We start from the raw sequence: 19,401 nt of genomic DNA, 5'->3' as shown, positions 1-19,401 counted from the left end.
AACCTTTATCAAGTGTCTGCAGTCTTATCTTTAATGGATCATTTTACAGGACAATAGATGATGGAATTCAGTATCTTTAAGTAGCAGCGTCAATGATTTCAAATAACGACATTTTTTATTGAAATACACATAGGGAGAGAGATAAACACAGAGGCTGGGGAGTAGCTGCTCAAAAAGCCGTAATAAGGAGTAAATAGGTAATGACAGAACAAGATTAGAACCACCCAAACACATCACATCAACCCAGCTGCTTAAGCTTGGAGGAAAAGGAGCTGTGCAGAGAGCTGCTCACATCCCAGAATGTCAGGGGTTGAAGGGCCCTGGAAAGCTCATCCAGTGCAATCCCCCCATGGAGCAGGAACACCCAGCTGAGGTTCCACAGGAAGGTGTCCAGGCGGGTTTGAATGTCTGCAGAGAAGGAGACTCCACAACCTCCCTGGGCAGCCTGGGCCAGGCTCTGCCACCCTCACCCCAAACAAGTTTCTTCTCATATTTAAGTGGAACCTCCTGTGTTCCAGTTTGCACCCATTGCCCCTTGTCCTGTCACTGGTTGTCACCCAGAAGAGCCTGGCTCCATCCTCCTGACACTGCCCCTTTCCATATTGATCCCCAGGAATGAGTCCCCCCTCAGTCTCCTCTTGTCCAGCTCCAGAGCCCCAGCTCCCTCAGCCTTTCCTCACACGGGAGATGCTCCACTCCCTTCAGCATCTTGGTGGCTGCGCTGGACTCTCTCCAGCAGTTCCCTGTCCTTCTGGAGCTGAGGGGCCACAACTGGACACAAGATTCCAGGTGTGGTCTCCCCAGGGCAGAGCAGAGGGGCAGGAGAACCTCTCTGACCTACTGACCACCCCCTTCTAACCCACCCCAGGTACCATTGGCTTCCTGGCCACAAGGGCCCAGTGCTGGCTCATGCTCATCCTGATCTGGTGGCCTATAATAGATAAGATAGATAAGAAACTTCCTCCTTCCCCCAAGAAATTAAAGCTCACGTATTTGCAAACTCTCAATTTGTTTTCCAGTCACAATGGGCAGAATATCTCAGATCACTCTGGAGTTGGGGTAGAATTCTTACAGATTCCCCATAGGAAGACAAGAGTCGAACCCACCTTGTGCCAACCACACACTGGTAAAGGACTCTTGAACCCCTAAAGTTGCCATAGCCAAAAAATAGTATTAAACAGGCATTAGTTTCAAAGAGTGAAATTAGGCAGCAGCTTCTTAAAATTATAATTTTAAAGCAATATGCATTTGCGGAACACCTGAACTCATCACTACAAGATGTGCACCAATGAAACAACCGGCTACTTTCACATTGCTTCACCGCCCCAAAACTCCATGAATACAAAAAGGAGGTTTTTCCAGTACTCAAATGTAATTTTTAAATACTATTTTAAAACAGTTTAATACGAACGACCATCTGCTCTTGGAAAGAGTCTCAATGTGGCAGCGCTGCAAGCTCCACAGCCACTCATGTCAGGCACAAAGCACAAATCACAGCGGAGTGACTTCTCCTTCCACACGCACACAATAAACCCATGGGCTGCTCCTGCATGCGGTGGATGAGCAGGGAGAAGGAGCTATTTTACTAATAAAAGGTGTTTGGGGAAAAACATTATGAAATCATTTATTCATTCAGTTTGGCCAAGAAGGTAATTAGTATACAATTCAACAGAGATGAATGACTACAATATTCATCCCCTTGCCATTCTCTATTATTTGTTTTGAAGAATCTGTTCGCATCGGATTCATTTCCCAAAACTGGCAATCAGGTTATTAATTACTGGTTGCTTTTTGTAGTGGATACTGTAGGAATACAAAGAAAAGTGATGATTACCCTTCAAAGACCTTACGTTCTAAATAAACCAAGCTCGATGCGACTCAAGGACGGAGAAAAAAGGTGATGGGAGATCACAGATGTTGGGATCGTGCACCAAGGGGCCCAGGGACACGAACGCTCCTGCCCGCTGCTCTGGGGAAAATACACATTATTGCCTACAGCAGAACAAGAGAAACCTGCTCAACAGTAATGAAAGGTACCTGTTGCTTAGGAAAGGTTTAATGCTCCTCATCCACCCAGCTGCACTGTTTCAAACCACAGCTCCCACACTTTGAAGCTGTGCCTATGCTCGTGTCAGCAAAGCTGGAAGTGTTATAGTTAAGATTTGATACAGATCAGTGACACGGTTTGTAAAGTTTCCTTTGTTTCTTCTACTTGAGCCGCTTTGTCACGTTGATTGGCCGGTTGGAAATGAAGCGGGTAGAAACCCATATATACTACTTAGCACATTAACTTAGTTAACAGTTGCACAGCACTCAGACGACACCGAGCGCTATTTAAGCACCATCATCACTATAAGCTTCTGGTATTTTAAACTACACTTGTGCCGCACTTGGCATCACCCAACGCCAATTTTCTCTGCTGAGTAAAGAAAAAAATCCCCGTTGATTTCTGCCAACGTGTTAACAAAACGTGAATAAAGACAAGGCTCTGCAGCCCCACTGTCGGTTCCTTCTGGTCTTTCCAAGCCCGGCTTTCAGCTCCACGCCAAGTCAGGATTTGCGAGCTCGTTCTCCCCCAGGGCCCAAGGCAGCTCAGGCTGACAGAAAGCAGCTCATCTTCCCCCATCTCATCTCGCGGCAGAGCGCACTGTTCAAAAGCCTCACTTATTAAAACCAATCTGCAATCCTGTCAGACTTCCACAGATCTTCATTTCAAATCAGGCCCGAGCTTTGAGCAGACACTTTCAAAACGCAAGAATGAGTAGCAGCAAGAGCCTCCTTGGATCAAAGACGCGCTGCTCTCGATCCAGACTGGGACTACTGAGCTGTGATGAATTATTAGCGCTGGCGGAAGCAGCCGCACGCGCGTTAAACACCGTGTCAGTGGAGCAGGGGCCCACTTGAAGACGCTGCTGTAAAAACGAGGATGAGATCAAAGATTGGCATTACCACCTTTCAAGATCATTACGGACGGATACAAAGACGAACCAGAGATGGGAAGGTTCTCCACTTCGCTAGGTTTGGTCCAACAACTCACAGACGAACCTCAACCTCTAAGAGTTTGTACTTTCAACAAACTGGCTAAACAGGCCCAGTAAAGATGGAAAGAAAATGCACCAACTGGAAACTACGATGGCAGTAAAGTACGAAAAGCTGAGGGTTTTTCATCCCTTCTCTTACAGAGCAACGGGCCCTCCTTGGACAAGTCCCATCGTTGATCCCATCAGCCCAAGGGTCTGGCTTGATCTTCACAACACTTTGTCTCAAAGTTAGATGAGGGTGAATGAAGAAAGGCAAGATGCATCCTGCCCCTCCACGATACTGTGCCGCCTCTGCACCGCAAAAATTACCTTTTAATAATCTGTCTAGAGCAGCATAGTAAAACACAACAAAATCTAAGTCTATTAAAAAGAAAAATCTCCACTGTTCCAATTGCAGGCACCTGACTGGGGAGATAATCCAACATAACACAAGTTAGAGCTTATAACTCTTCACACAGTTTGGTTTGATGACTTAACCACATTAAAACCACTCCAGTCACCCAAGATTCAGTCTCCGTGCAATATGCCGATCCCTAGGATTTTGAAAGCAAGCTATCGGCTAACACTGTTCCGTCTCAAACGATTTACGCCATCCTTCACCCACAGCACCATCTCCAGGACAAACAGCACCCTCAGCCCGAGGAAGGCTGCTTTGAATATCAGTAGTATAGTGTGGTTTGTATTGATTAACTAATGACTGCAGTATATGAAGCTTGAAAGGCTGTATTAATAACTCACTGCTGCACCGCTCTCATTTATCAGCGAATTACAGGGGGATGCAACTCTGCATCTCAATACATCACTCCCCTCGTGAATCTCGGAGCACATCAACATGCAGAGACTCACGATGCACAAAGCCTGTTCCAAAGCAGCTTTCACCTAATGCTTTCGGAAGAGGCAGGAGAGTGAAAAGCTGCTCTGCCTGGCCATACTTTATCTCACTTTCCTTTTATTTCTTTAATGAATATCACTGCTCCTTCCTCAGTCCCTTTTATCAACAGAAAGGGTCTTGCTTTGCCAAATCTGCCTGAGAGCAAATGGTGTTGCAGTTAATCTATAAATCAACCATCACCATAAATTCTACTCGTTCTCCATCCAAAACCGCAGAGCTGTAAAACAGATTACACGGGATAGCAGAGGCAGGAAGGAAATTTGTGAGCTGCAAGGAGCCCATCATGGCCAAATGGCCTTCCCTGCTCTGCTTTCCCCCCACTCCACCCCAACAAGCCCATAAATCTCCACTGTCGGGGTGGAACACACAAACCGCAAATGTGTGCACGTATTTAAAAGCAAGGCAACCCCACATGCTTTGCATGGAAGGCTGATGGAGGATGGAGGGAGGAACGGCTGCAGAATCTTCTTCTGAATTCCCTAATGTGAAGAAAGAGGAGAAGTAAAACTCAGGAAAGAGAACATTTCTCTGTATGGAGCAAAATGGAAAGATAGAGTGAAACACATTCAGAGTCCTCAGTTCCCCCAAGGGCAAAACACAGATGTGATTCCAGCTAATCCAGCTTTAAGGAACTCACAGGATCTCCAGGGTGCAAGGGTTACTGAGATCCCAATAATCAAGACTTATAATCACATCTGATCAATTCAGCAAGTCAAGCACCTTGTGCAACGGCCCCCTAAGGGAATGTAATAGAAGGCAATAAATGCTGCAAGGGACAAGTGCCCTTCCCCCTGCTGCCATGCACCTCAGGATCAAACACTAAACCTGGCTGCTTTAAATGAGATTACATCAGGCTCGCAACCAACTACAGCATATGGGAGAGTGTGTTAAAGCAGAGGGAAGGCGCAGAATCCAGCACAGGGAAACGGGGATGAGGACTCAGCATCCTGCACCGAAAATGATGAAGGAGAGAAGCTGGAAGAGTTGAGCTCCATAACTGTATCAGGTCATTTTCTTTTCCCAAGATAGTTTTCCAGGGATTAACATTTCCTGTCCTGGGGGAGGACAGAACAAGGGTTCTCACTAAGACGGCTGCAACACTCCCTAAGACAACAAAGGGAAATAAACCCAGCAGTGAGCTCTCTGCACTTGCTTCTCTGCAGCTGCTTCAGCAGACGCCGTTAGCCGAGAATAAAGAGGGTTCCTCTCAAAACCCACCCCGGGGGAACCATCACCTCTTGCTTTCAATCTCCCCATCATCTTCATGTTAGAAGTTGTGAGGTTTCGCTATTGCTGGTGGTGTCACTAACAGATACTATGAATGGATTAAACTGGAGATGTTCCAAGCGAGTCCTCCCGTGTTCCTACAGCCAGACCCACCCTGCACAGGGAACCTCGCTGGCTGCCCACAGTCAGTAATTCTAAAAGAACCAACAAGGTTTTCGGGTAACTCTGATGTCCTTTCAGGTGAGCATCCTCGAGACTTTACAAGACAGACTTTCAGAAGTGGTGTAGGTTTTTTTAAATGTAATTGTATCTGTGACCAGCACTTCCAACTAATCACATTATTTTAAAGTTCCTTTGGTAATTTGTCCTTAATTCTACACAAACTGCTGCTCTGGCATAACGTGTACTTTGCGTTATCAAAGTCAAACAGATTAGGCATCATCCACTTCCAGCAAGGGAGAGGAGACCATATTACTTAAAATAGGGAGCCAGCTTTAGCTTTTAATTAAAGGGGATTAAACATCCATCATGATAAGGAAACAGGGACACTTTATAAAATCAATTACCGCCCTCAGTGTCACTCTGGTCTAACACCTGCAGTTTCTGAGGGAAAGAATACAGTGTAACATCCCATTAGTACATACAGGAGGAACATGAAATATTGTTGCTATACAGCAAGATCAGTCACAAAATATCTGAGAAAAATAACCTTATTACCCAGGCAGGTGTTACAGTGTTGACAAAACAAAACAGAGACGTTACACTTCCAAAGCGCATCCGTCACATTCACGGCACTGAGATTTAAAGTCTCCTCCGGCACTTCCTGACCACAGGAAGCCCTCAAGGTGGGAATCGGGCGATTTGTAGAGATGAAACCAAGCAATGGTGGAATAGCTCAATGTTTAAAAACACACTTCTGAAATGGCGAGGGCTGAGACGCACACGTTCCTCCAGTATTGTGTCCAGTTGTGGCCCCTCAGTTCCAGAAGGACAGGGAACTGCTGCAGAGAGTCCAGCGCAGCCACCAAGATGCTGAAGGGAGTGGAGCATCTCCCGTGTGAGGAAAGGCTGAGGGAGCTGGGGCTCTGGAGCTGGACAAGAGGAGACTGAGGGGGGACTCATTCCTGGGGATCAATATGGAAAGGGGGAGTGTCAGGAGGATGGAGCCAGGCTCTTCTGGGTGACAACCAGTGACAGAACAAGGGGCAATGGGTGCAAACTGGAACACAGGAGGTTCCACTGAAATATGAGAAGAAACTTGTTCATGGTGAGGGTGTCAGAGCCTGGCCCAGGCTGCCCAGGGAGGCTGTGGAGTCTCCTTCTCTGCAGACATTCAAACCCGCCTGGACCCCTTCCTGTGGAACCTCAGCTGGGTGTTCCTGCTCCATGGGGGATTGCACTGGATGAGCTTTCCAGGGCCCTTCAACCCCTGACATTCTGGGATGCTGTGTGATTCTGTGACTCCACAAAGTGCCGTAATAACCATGAAGGATGAGGCTTGGCATTCAGTTGTGTTGCTTCTGTCATCATAAAGATCAGTCTTCTGTTAGTACTGCTTGACAATGTGCTCTATTTTAGATCTCGGCATATGAATGCATAAGGTAATTATACATAATATGTATAATTGATACAGTAAAAACTCCTAGCACAAGAGGTTTAATATAGGGCTGCGCAATGAAATACATTCAAACTTTTGAAAAAACAACCGAATGCTATGAAAAGGTTGTAATTAAACTACTAATTGAAGGAGGACGTTTTATTGTAATGTGAAAAATAAGCAAGCAGGAGATGCAATGTGGCAGCTCCCTGCCCGAGCAGCTTAACCTGAAGTTACACAACAGTCCCCATCCACCTCTTCCACCTGCCAGAGCGATTTCCAGTTAAAACCAACAGGCTGAGTCCAGCACGGACCGGCCGCATCACCTGAGAAACAGCACATCACAAGAGATGAGGGATTTTCGGCAAGCCTGACCCCAGCGCGCAGCACAGAGCCCCTCGCAGCAGCAACCACAGCGGCTACACACACCTAACGCACTCATCGCTCTTGGTACAACGAGATGGAATGCAAGAAATAAATGCATTGCAATCTAGAGGCGTGGATAAATCATTTAATGAGACTGGGAGCAGGAAAAGAGCTGTCTCTCCCATTATCCCCTCTCCTCTCCCTCCTCACCGGATGACCCTTTACTGTTCAAGTGCTTCACTTAGCGCTGAACCATTTTTTTAACCTGCATCCCCAGGGGCACAACTGTGTAGACAACTCGTGTTGCTGCAGCCTGTTCTGCTCATGGAAAAGAAACAGGATGGGAAAGCGTTGGCAGCACGACTGCTCTGCAGCAAGACACGCATTAATCAAGGAGTTGTGTGACGACGCAGATGCTCGTTAGCTCGTACAATGAACTCATCTCCAGCTGTTGAGCCACAGACATTTAACTCTAGTCCCAACAGTCCTCAAGGCACCTGTTTTGTGAGAGGTATAACCCAAAATTTCAAAGGTAGAAATGAAGGACATACAATATAGTGTGGGGGAAAGGGACCTGGGGGTCCTGGGGACAGCAGGGTGAGCATGAGCCAGCACTGGGCCCTTGTGGCCAGGAAGGCCAATGGTACCTGGGGTGGGTTAGAAGGGGGTGGTCAGTAGGTCAGAGAGGTTCTCCTGCCCCTCTGCTCTGCCCCGGGGAGACCACACCTGGAATCTTGTGTCCAGTTGTGGCCCCTCAGTTCCAGAAGGACAGGGAACTGCTGGAGAGAGTCCAGCGCAGCCACCAAGATGCTGGAGGGAGTGGAGCATCTCCCGTGTGAGGAAAGGCTGAGGGAGCTGGGGCTCTGGAGCTGGACAAGAGGAAACTGAGGGGGCACTCATTCCTGGGGATCAATATGGAAAGGGGCAGTGTCAGGAGGATGGAGCCAGGCTCTTCTGGGTGACAACCAGTGACAGGACAAGGGGCAATGGGTGCAAACTGGAACACAGGAGGTTCCACTTAAATATGAGAAGAAATTTGTTCCTGGTAAGGGTGTCAGAGCCTGGCCCAGGCTGCCCAGGGAGGCTGTGGAGTCTCCTTCTCTGCAGACATTCAAACCCGCCTGGACACCTTCCTGTGGAACCTCAGCTGGGTGTTCCTGCTCCATGGGGGGATTGCACTGGATGAGCTTTCCAGGGCCCTTCAACCCCTGACATTCTGGGATTCTGTGCAAATACTTGGGTAACTATCCCCCTGACTGATGAGGCAGATTTCATTCTCATCTTATCTTTGGCCACTGAGGTGGCTTCTCACAGTCTGCATCTAGACCTCCCCGAGAAGGCGCTTCCCCTCTTCCACACCAAATGAACATAGAGATTTCTTGTAGAAGCCACTTGAATGATGTCTGGGAGGCAACCTCAACCAGCACGACTCCTTCCTCACCTCTCCTTCCTAAGGAAGCAGCTGGTGGCTTCTCCCCACTCCCTGCACAGCAGGGCTCGGGCTGCACAGCCTGCATTAAAGTAGCCTGAGATAATTTTTGAGAGACATGAACAAAGAGTTATGGGTTTGAACAGACAATTTTGAAGCAGAATACTACCAATATACAGAGTTCTTGGTACCACTGTATAAATATCTCTGACAGCCAAACAATAACTCTGCCTCTTATTTTAGAGCTCAACCCCAAACTGGTAGAGTTCATAACTCCCCACACTCCTGCTAATCCCCGAGGTGCTTCTAAGATGATCACTGTCAGACTCAGAGAGTCTATAAAAAGGATGAAGGAAGCTGGGAAATTTCCACCGAGGTGGTGCCAGCAACGCAGAGCTCCCATTTTAGCCATCTTTTGAGCATCTTTTGAGGCTGCACCACTGGAATCTCAGCGCCGCAGTCCACGAGCTCCCCCAGCTGAGCTCCAGGATCACTGCAATCCCAGCCAGAGATTGCTCGGTATCCAGATTCCAGCTTCGCTCAAAGGGGTAATTCAGATCTACTCCTCAGAAGCCAACGCTTGTTCACAGAAGAGCTCGAGAACTCATTAACAGAAGCTGTCAGAGCGAAGGACAAGGAAGAAATGACTGGGGCAAGCGGCAGACTCTTGCCTCACGCTTAAGGGAGCAGCAGGGAGTCCTGCCAAACCAGCACTGGCATCTGTCACAATGCATCTATTCTTGGGCTACGCGCTGTCATCTGTAGAAGAAAACTCAGCTCAACGGCAAAACGTTTTGCCCAAAACATGGTCTGTCCTCAAAATCCTCATTTCCTCCAGCCCTGCAAGGTTTATAGCGGTAGTTACTACAAAAAAACTGTATAAAACCAGAATGGTTGGATAAAAATCCTCCCCTCGAGTGGGGTAAAAGTACCTTTAAAAACAACAAACCCCCACAGACAAGCAGGTGCAGAGCATGATCCGGCTTTACTTGTAACCAGCAACACCTGAGCTCCTTTAGCAAAAGCTTTAGTGATTCCCCTGTTCTGTTCCAATGATAAGCAGTAGTGACTGAACGCCCCAACAGCTGAATCGCCCCTCTTAGGGGAACACTGAATGTTCCCCAGGATGTCCCCCAAATTCTCAGAAGATTTGACAGAAATAAAAGCTACAAGATCCAACATTTGCCAAACACAATTTTCCATTACAATTTCCGCTTTCCTGATTCTGAACCTCTTTACACAAACGTGCTACACAAAGATGGTTTGGATCTACTGTTTGGAGGTTTGTTTGTCTACTACGCGATCCATATTTCCCACAAAAAACAACATCAAATAAGGACATAAGGAAGATCCAGTGTTAAAAGGAGGTAACAGCTTCGTGCAATGCGTTTATCATTCTTATAATATACACAGTATGTGTATATCCACATATTATCTGTTCTCCAACTTCTGCTCACAACGTGAGAGTTTGTTGCATAGCCATTCACACCACCTTCTCTTTTCAAGGTAATCTGTCCTTATTTCTGCTTTCTGAAAGTGAGAACTCTCTACTGTGGGCTCCGAACAAAGTCGAGCAGACGGGAGATGAGGCAGAACTGATAAGACACAGGGATGGGGGACTGGGCAGAGAGCGCGATGTCCCGACCCCAGCGCAAACCTCGTACCACACTGCACACGCTGGTTTTGCTGGTCGCCACTGTGGGCAAAGGAGAGCGAGGGCTTCTCATGTGCTGCTGGCACCATCTACAGGAGATGGGGACCCAACAAAAACAGGTTTGATTCACCGCTGCTGAAGAACCAAAATCAACAGGATCTAAAATGAGAGCGCGTCCCGTTTCATCGGTAACCCGGAGAGATGTTTCTTGAGATGAGGTTGGTTTGGCAGAGGTATCACAAGAGACTGTGAAATCCTGAAAGAGCGACACTAAGGATCAGGTATGGGGGGAACCGTTTTCTGACATGTTGGAAAGATTTAAACAATTCACATTCAGACTATGGCTGAACATTAGAGATTCAGTCCCTCCTTCCACTCCTTTGCAAGGCTGTAAAAGAACAGTAAATCCATTCATTACAGCGGTAGATTTTAAATGCCCGCAGGCACTAACAGCCCAGAGATAGTCAGTGTCACCGGGGACTCGTATTGCAGAGGGATGGGAGGATCGTGTCTGCCCCTGCCAGGGCACAATGACAGCAGCTTCACGGTGACATTTAAGCTCTAATTTGCACGCAAATGTCAATATTTATTAGTCACATCGAGATCTTCCGCAAAGCTCTTCTGGGATTCTAAGTCTCTCTGGTTATACTTTTGAATAGGATGCTTGAGAGAAAAAGAAGACAGGATGGTTCTTGGTAACTTAGTCCAGATCTCCTAGCTGCTTAATTTCACCTCGATCTGTTGATTATTTTTGTGGAAAGTTATTTCCAAGCAGTCCTTGCAATAACAGTGTTGAAAAATGCTTATCGTTATTCTAAGAATTTGCCATGAAAAAGTGACCCTTTGACCTACCTTGTCCCTGGAGTTCTAAGTACATTTACATAGCTAAATAATAGAAATTGTAAAGTAACAGATGTTTCCTGACTACAGCACAATGCAAGAACAAGAGTCTTTCACTGTTAAAGTGCATCTGCAGCATCCACACAATCCCATCACCATTTGCTCTCCCACATTAGTACGAGTGCTCTCCTGTGCCTTCCCTTGCAAAAAGCCCTAAGTGCTGAAATCTGGGTTTACTTGTAATGTCAACGAGCTCCCTGAATTCTGCTGCTTTCCTAGGAAGTCAGGAATGAGGGCTCTGAGCAAGTCAGCACGAAACCAGTAAAACTGCTTTCAAATATCAAGTAGGAGAGGGGAAAAACTGGGAAGTGAGAGATACGATAGGCCTGATGGAATGAGGTAGACCTGAAGAAAAGGATCTTGCAATGGGCAGAGGGCACAGGTACCATCCATCTACTCCATCACTTACCAGGATTTTGGCTCCCCAAAATGCAAGTAGTTGATGCTGTACAGATCCATGTCCTCGGTATGCCAAGCAAATGTCGTCTTCCACATCCCAAAGTAGAGGTAGGGAGTGTTGACACCTTCTATGATGATGCCACACTCGTGTTCCACCATGTCCAAGAGGGTATTCAGGTTGCCAATATTCCATTCTTCCACATCCTGTAATTCAAAATAAATGGTTTGTACTGGAACATATCAGGACTCACTACAGCAGAAAAATAGTCCACGGCTTCCTTTCAATGTCTTAAAAGGTGGATATCCCAGTGTTATCTGCATTAATTTAATTCCAGAAAGCTTACTTTAACGATCATCAATAACCATGAAAAGGTTGCATTACCACAGCTCTGTAACAAAGGGATTGATTTCCAGCTTCTCCCTACACGTGCTCTCTGAAGAGGCCCTTGTACTATGCGATACTCTACCAATTAAGTAACTGTTCTACTAATAAACTAAGGGCAAAATACCCTTCTCTCAAGGATATTTTCCATCCAGTCGTCCTTCACCTGATGAACACAGATGAGAAACACTAGACTTGAAATCAAGTAAACTCTGAATTATTGTTCCTTAAGAAGAAAAGAGCAATACGAATTGAGTGTTCATATTTAAAATTAATAAAAGAGTATTTCACTCACTGCATCATATAGTGAGCCACTGATATCGGCTCCATAAATGGGTGAGACAAATGTGAGATTCTTCCAGTACTTGCGCTCCAAGTCTTCAAAATCTTGATGGCGCGGAGTACAATACCTGATAAGAGCAGAAAAGATAAGGATGTAAGAAGTTCTAAGGAACACTCATCACAGATAAGCAACTGAAAAAGAAGCGTGAACGTCAAAGCAGGCACGCTCGGGGGTTACTGAAGGTGCATTTCATTTTTACTTCCATTCAGATTCATATAATTTACTGCCTTTTAAACCTTTCTATTAAAACCTCTTACTGCATATTGACAAATGGGATTTGCACTTCTGTGAAGCACCAGATCCCCATCCTAAGGATGCAGGAGATGCCGTTTTTAGGCAGGTAAAGCACTGCTGTACGTGCTGTACAGCAATATTTCAGTCTCTTGTCCCCGGGAACTGAAGTGCTCTGCAAAGCTCCCCGTCACTCCGGGGACACTCGTGTGATCAATATCAGCTCAGGCACTCCGAGATGCTTGGATTTCTACCTCAGCAACAGAACACATTTTCCAGAACAACCATTAATGCGCTGAGAGCTCTTTTTGAGTCTCTATCCATCCTTTTCAGGCAGATTCTCAGCCAAATACTGCAAAGAATCTTTCTACACCAACTCCCAGCAAAAGATCTAAGATACACTCCAAAGCACCAAGTTACAAACTTGTTTGAGATTCCAGAGGTAAGCTTTCAAGAAAAAGCTGCTTCCCCCAAAAGGCTATTTATTTAACAATAAATAAGCGTGTTTCTAGGAAGAAAGGCTTCCCACACAACTGGCCCATTCGCTTTACCCCAACGTACTTCTCACTGTTAGCCAGACGCCGGTATTCTCCCACAGTCATCGGCTTCTTCTGTATGTTATACTGGGTGAACAACCCCGACTGGCCAGTAACCACCTGCTGAATAGGAGCTGGGATAATCATGTCATCTATGTCATCGTAGGTCTTTCGGGGCTTCCATTCCTTGGGAGGAATCACCTGGAATTGGAATAAAAGGAATTAAATAAAATATAAACACTTCATGTTCACAACAGGCAAACACAACTTGTACTGGAGAACAAGCTGTTTAAGCGGAAGGGATTTCAGCCTGCCGCAGGTTATCGGGTAACAGCAGCATCTCAAATAACCGGCACATACGACAAGACACATGCTGTGCATCTGCTGACGCACAGGAGTCGCTGCCGCGGTCAGAGCACGGTCCCACCCGTACGGAGGCAAAGATAAAAAGATATATGGATATCCCAAGGAAATACGCTGCATGCCAGAAGGGCCAAATGTGCTTCACTTCAGCACGGAATTCCTCTCATCTACCACTTCGCAAAGCTGCACAAAGACTCCAGCAGCTTTATGCTGGATCTCTACAACTCCACACATTTGGGTTTCCTTTTGGGTTGGGTTCTTTTTGTTTTATTCACTTGTTTTATTTTTAACAAGGAAAGCTCAAAATCCTGTTGCGTTATTGATGTTTCTGTATTTGCTGGTGACACATCGGGGTCCAACTCCTTAAATAAAAAGCGGCGAGGAGCTGGAGAAGAGGACACTGAGGGGGGACTCATTCCTGGGGATCAATATGGAAAGGGGCAGTGTCAGGAGGATGGAGCCAGGCTCTTCTGGGTGACAACCAGTGACAGGACAAGGGGCAATGGGTGCAAACTGGAACACAGGAGGTTCCACTGAAATATGAGAAGAAACTTGTTTGGGGTGAGGGTGGCAGAGCCTGGCCCAGGCTGCCCAGGGAGGTTGTGGAGTCTCCTTCTCTGCAGACATTCAAACCCGCCTGGACACCTTCCTGTGGAACCTCAGCTGGGTGTTCCTGCTCCATGGGGGGATTGCACTGGATGAGCTTTCCAGGGCCCTTCAACCCCTGACATTCTGGGGTTCTGTGAAATAAAACCATGAGGAATGTGTCCAGAACTCTTTCCTTGTTTTTGGAGAGTATGCAAAAACACTGCTGCAAAGCAGTGCTGAATCTTGAAGAAAAATCTGTAATTTAAAAGAGAAGAGCTGCCAATGATTCTAGGCTCGAGATCAGAGAACAATCAGTAGGACATTCAGCGGGCACATGGAATGAAAAAACAAAATATCTGCAATCTAATTTGGTGTAAGGATTAACCTAAAGTTACAGGGGCTGGAGGACAAGTTATTGATTTTCACGGGCACGGTTTCTCCAGGATATGATGAGCTTTACTTCCATTACGAGGGTCTGAGCCGCAGTTGCAATAGAGACATGCAAAAAATCACTTGAAATGCTCAGATTTAGTCCTACAAGTAGAGTAATTTCCTTACAACATCTGGAATTCACCAACAACCTTTATTAAAATAATCTACCCTAACAGACTCACGGAATGTAATTGCTACTACACTCGAGTGGACAAGGAAACATTTCACAGAGCTTTTTCTCAATACCCAGCTCTATTTAGAACTGTAATAAACCCAGTAATTGACCTATGTTTTACAAGAAATAAGAGTTATTTCATGCCCAACAGCTTTATTTGTCTGCTGGGCTTTATTAAGTTCTGCTAAATGCTGTATGTAACAACTACAGAACAAAAGATCACCCTCAGCCTCCGGTGCGACACGGAATGGCCATAGAAATGCCCTTTCTAAGCGGGCAGCTCTGATCCTTTCCAAGCAGTTGTACTGGAATTCAGAAGCTTCACAAGGAGAGTTCACATGTTTCGTCAGCTTTGGAGGAAAGATGTGGATGAGAAGGGGCTTTAGAGCTGGTTGCTTCCTAAAGGTCAAAAAGGCTCTCAGGAATTTGGGAACTGCACATGGATACACTGTGTGTATGCTCAGAAACAGCAGCAGGGGATGGAAATACCCTTAACCCATCTCTGCAGGGGCTGGAGTGTCCTTTTCCGGTTAAGATTTAGGAAAAGTCATTCTGCAAATAAAGACTTCTAAAGAAAGGCCTGTAACTCCTCTGCATTTCCTCTCCTGATAAATTGTCCTTGCGACCTCTGTTTCAGTTTTCAACTCCACACTCCGCTCCCTACATGAAAGCAAACCAATCAGACTTTACGGCCACCTGGGATAAAGCTGAGCCCAGGAAGGACAACTCACCTTGGCCAGCCCTGCCCGGTGAGCGCCCTGCGATTCCATGTAGGCAATGTACTTCCCAAAGTCCCGGAATTCCTCCAGGGTGGGACGAAAGGTCATAATCTTACAGCCAGGGTTCTGCTGGCTTTCCGACCCCATCCTTCTAGCACGCCTGGAGAGGGGAGACAAAAAGGGAGAGAGGAGAGAGGAAGTTAATACTGGTTTAAAAGGTTTATTTTCTTTCGATGTGCTTTAATGAATTTCACAGCAAGGCAAGGATTGATTTTTCATTTCTCTCCCCTGCTCCACCAAGGAAGTATTTGTAAGTATTTGTAAGTACCATCCTCTAACACAAAGAGCTCTGACCAAAAAATCCACTTAGTTATTTGTTGGCAGGACCCTAAGAAGGGTCAAGTATCAGGGAAGTCCTGATACCGGTATCATCTGAGACTGGATAGAGCCTAAATATAGATCCAGAGCCAGCATCGGCCCCTCGGTTCATCAGAACCACCCTCAGAGCCGCCCCTCAAAGCGTTTTCCCCACCAGAATGCTCTGTGGGCTTGGGTTTTCTGACCCTGTTATTTCTATTCTATTTTGGTTGCAAACATAACTATGAAAATCTTCCCCACGGCACATACGATATGCTCGAGTTATCACGAGAGGGCAGTACGGAGCTTCTGCTTTGTCAAACGCGACTTTGAAACCACAAGCAAAGTATGTCGGGATTTCAATTGATTTTAAAGCAGCCAAGAAGTATTCCCGATGCTACTAAAAGTCCTCTTTGTGTTAAGAAAAACCAAACAAAACAGAGCAACACTGATATATTGTTGCTTTAATCAGCGTGCACGGTACAATTTTCCATAACTTTCATGTAAAAAATGGACAATGGTCTGCAAGTCTAAGCCCTTCCAACCCAGTCTTTAAAGGAATTTCACGCATCAAATCGCAGCCTCTCATGTGCTGGTCCAGCCCCGCAGCACCTCCTGCTGCCTCAGCATATGATCTATAGCCATAAGAACAACTACACGAATGTTTTGCAGAAATACAAGAGGAAACAGTGACAGGACAAGGGGCAATGGGTGCAAACTGCAACACAGGAGGTTCCACTTAAATTTGAGAAGAAACTTGTTGGGGGTGAGGGTGTCAGAGCCTGGCCCAGGCTGCCCAGGGAGGCTGTGGAGTCTCCTTCTCTGCAGACATTCAAACCCGCCTGGACCCCTTCCTGTGGAACCTCAGCTGGGTGTTCCTGCTCCATGGGGGGATTGCACTGGATGAGCTTTCCAGGCCCTTCAACCCCTGACACTCTGGGATTCTGTGATCCTGGTAAAGAGTTGGAAGAAAAAGCAAAGTGACTGTTGGAGACGGGGATGCTGATGGAAACCATCCCTGAACTTTGATTCCACCGCAATCTCACTGAGATTGTGTTATTTGTAATGCGGGTCTAGAAACACCAGCGAGTTCCCCCGCTGGGCAGCACCGGGTTGGGGAAAGAGCTTCAGTTCCGTCCCGAGGGATCGGTGCCAGCACCATCTGCTCCAGGGATCCCTTCCCGGGATCTGCAGCTTTGCCGCAACCAGGGGAAAAAAATATAAATAGTCAAAGCCAGGTTTTATTCCATCTTTTTCCTCAAGATCATCTCCAGCTACTGCCGGTTTTATGCTTTGAACTGGGAATGAATAATCAAAATATCCGCTCCAGGAAGGGGATTAAAAACCACTTCATGCAAAGCTTAATTAATTAATTAAAGGGCCTAACTGCCTCAACACAAGCAACGTCACCCAGTACTCTGAAAACTGCAGTTCATAGATGACAAAGCACAAGTTTTTTCCACGTTTAATCCCATCTCTTCATTCTACGGGACATGTTAACACCTACCCTAGATAACGTTTGCTGCAATGTACGCTCATCTAGCTAAACTAATTAAGTTATCGCAAAAATATAGCCAGGGAGCTCCTGGGAAGGGAGAATCAGTTCTACAGCTTCAGTGTCCAGTTTCTTCACTGCTTTGCACCAGTGTATTTCGGATAAATAGTCTCAGTATTTACCGGTAACTCCTTCGCAGCTCCTGGTGTTACAAAGGACCAGAGGCAGTGGGACAAGCCCAGGGCTGCGACAGGAGCTTCCTTATGGGATTTTCAGGATATCCTCACATAAAAACCAGCGCCATAATAAGCTCACCAGGAAGATTTCACAGCAGAATCCAACTGTTCTCAGAACACCCAAAGCTTTTTTCATCCACAGCTCTGCCGTGGAAGTAGAGTGGATGGTGATGATGTGAACAAAATCTTCTCACTGTTAATACTGAAAAGGACAATTTTGCAGAAAGAGTCTAAGTCCCTATTAGTTCTTGAAAAGAAGTAATAAGGTATTTCTCGGCTGGATGCATTCTGTTCCTTTGTAAGAGAGAGTAACAACCTGAAATGTTATGAAATACCCTCTAATTTGCAGCCACGGTAAGGAAACCCTAAAACTTGGCTCCAGAGAGATGATCTCAACGGACACAAAGAGCGGAGTTTTTCATTTCAGTGACTTTTACATGAGAACTTTCCCTGTGAAACTGATGCGAACTGAGACACTTTTGTGACTAAAATCCTATACCTGTTGATTGAAACCTTTGTACAGCGCAGAAAAAGCCCAAGAAACCCGGCTGAGAACGACTTGTGCTTGCTCAAGGACTTCGGGATGGGGAATCTGCACTCCAGGGACAGGCTGGGACGTCCAAGTCGTTCCCTGCTGCTCCCTCGCTATCGATCGCCAAGAGGGGAAAATTCCAACTCATTCTCCTCCGCTTTGGAGTCGGGGGTGACCCCACAGAAGGGTGTGATTATCAATAGAAACAAACCCACCTTTAGGCACCAGCGCCGGAGGTAAATATTGAATACATAATGCAAACCAGTCCTGCCGCTTCGCCATAAACCCTCCGTTATCAATCCGGATTTGAACAGTAAAAACACAGGCGGAATTTATGACGAGAGACTCGCTCTGTTTGTACAGTAAGACGAGAAGACCATCTTTAATCTTGCTAAACAAACTGAACGTGCTCTCTGGGATTATCAGTTTCTGCGATAAAGCAGAACCCCTGCACCTCCAGAGCCCTTTACAGAAGGCACCAGGTCTAAAGGTGAACTCCTACCCAAGTGACATATGTCCTTGCTACCATATACATTACACTGTATACACCTGGCAAAACCACTTTTCAACAACCTGCTGTCTCTCCAAAGGTGCCATTTTTCACCATCAAACCCCTCAAAAAAACCATCATCCTGGCTTTTTGCCAAAGGCCTTGAAACCATCCAACCAAAATTCAAAAAGATGAAGGAAAAAGCCCTTTGGAACAGATGAATAGCAAAAAAAAAGGAGAAAGTAGGTATTCAAAATCTGGTAGACAAAACCATTGCACGCAAGCCACAGGCAGCAAAAATAACGTCGTGAGACGAGGATACAGAGCATCCGCAGTGACTCCACAAGATTCCACTTGGGTTGTGTTGGAAGGGGACAAAAAACACAAGGAAATATCCCCCCCGAGCAGAAAATACAGACGTTATGGAGCTTGCACGGCGGTGGGCACACGCGCTGGCACCGTGGGCACTCCCTGCCGAAAGAAGAAGCAGCACAGCCGTCAAAATCCCAGTGAGCAAACAAAGCGTTGGCCGCACTTTGAAGTGAGAGGAAATTTCACAGCGGTACCAACTTGGAGAGCAACGGAGCTCCCGTCCGCGGCCATTTGTTCTCCTCCTGTGCCAAATCTGATGATTTGTGGTGCCACAGTGTAAAGCGATTGGGGAGCTGACTCTGGATACAGGGCTTTAAAACACGACTTTTACAGCAACAGCGCAAAGTCACAGAGTCACAGAACGTCAGGGGTTGGAAGGGACCTGGAAAGCTCATCCAGTCCAATCCCCCCATGGAGCAGGAACACCCAGCTGAGGTTCCACAGGAAGGTGTCCAGGCGGGTTTGAATGTCTGCAGAGAAGGAGACTCCACAACCTCCCTGGGCAGCTTGGGCCAGGCTCTGGCACCCTCACCCCAAACAAGTTTCTTCTCATATTCAAGTGGAACCTCCTGTGTTCCCGTTTGAACCCATTGCCCCTTGTCCTGTCACTGGTTGTCACCAAGAAGAGCCTGGCTCCATCCTCCT

At 46.5% G+C, this 19,401-nt stretch overlaps 1 protein-coding gene across 4 annotated transcripts in view; it reads right to left on the bottom strand.

Moving 5' to 3' along the window:
- KDM4B (lysine demethylase 4B) overlaps positions 1 to 19,401 on the bottom strand; it is an 81,473-nt gene that overhangs the window by 55,748 nt on the left and 6,324 nt on the right. For all 4 annotated transcript variants that reach the window (XM_071799555.1, XM_065858321.2, XM_065858322.2 and 1 more), the window contains exons 2-5: positions 15,287 to 15,434; positions 13,023 to 13,198; positions 12,183 to 12,297; positions 11,516 to 11,709 (exon numbers count right to left, since the gene is read on the bottom strand). In XM_071799555.1, coding sequence (XP_071655656.1) covers positions 11,516 to 11,709; positions 12,183 to 12,297; positions 13,023 to 13,198; positions 15,287 to 15,421 — 620 coding nt within the window. In that variant the 5' untranslated portion in view covers positions 15,422 to 15,434. The remainder of the gene's footprint in view (positions 1 to 11,515; positions 11,710 to 12,182; positions 12,298 to 13,022; positions 13,199 to 15,286; positions 15,435 to 19,401) is intronic.

The sequence above is a fragment of the Patagioenas fasciata genome, chromosome 27 (genome assembly GCF_037038585.1).
Source record: "Patagioenas fasciata isolate bPatFas1 chromosome 27, bPatFas1.hap1, whole genome shotgun sequence".
Lineage (NCBI taxonomy): Eukaryota > Metazoa > Chordata > Aves > Columbiformes > Columbidae > Patagioenas > Patagioenas fasciata.
This window is presented reverse-complemented; position numbering and strand designations above follow the sequence as displayed.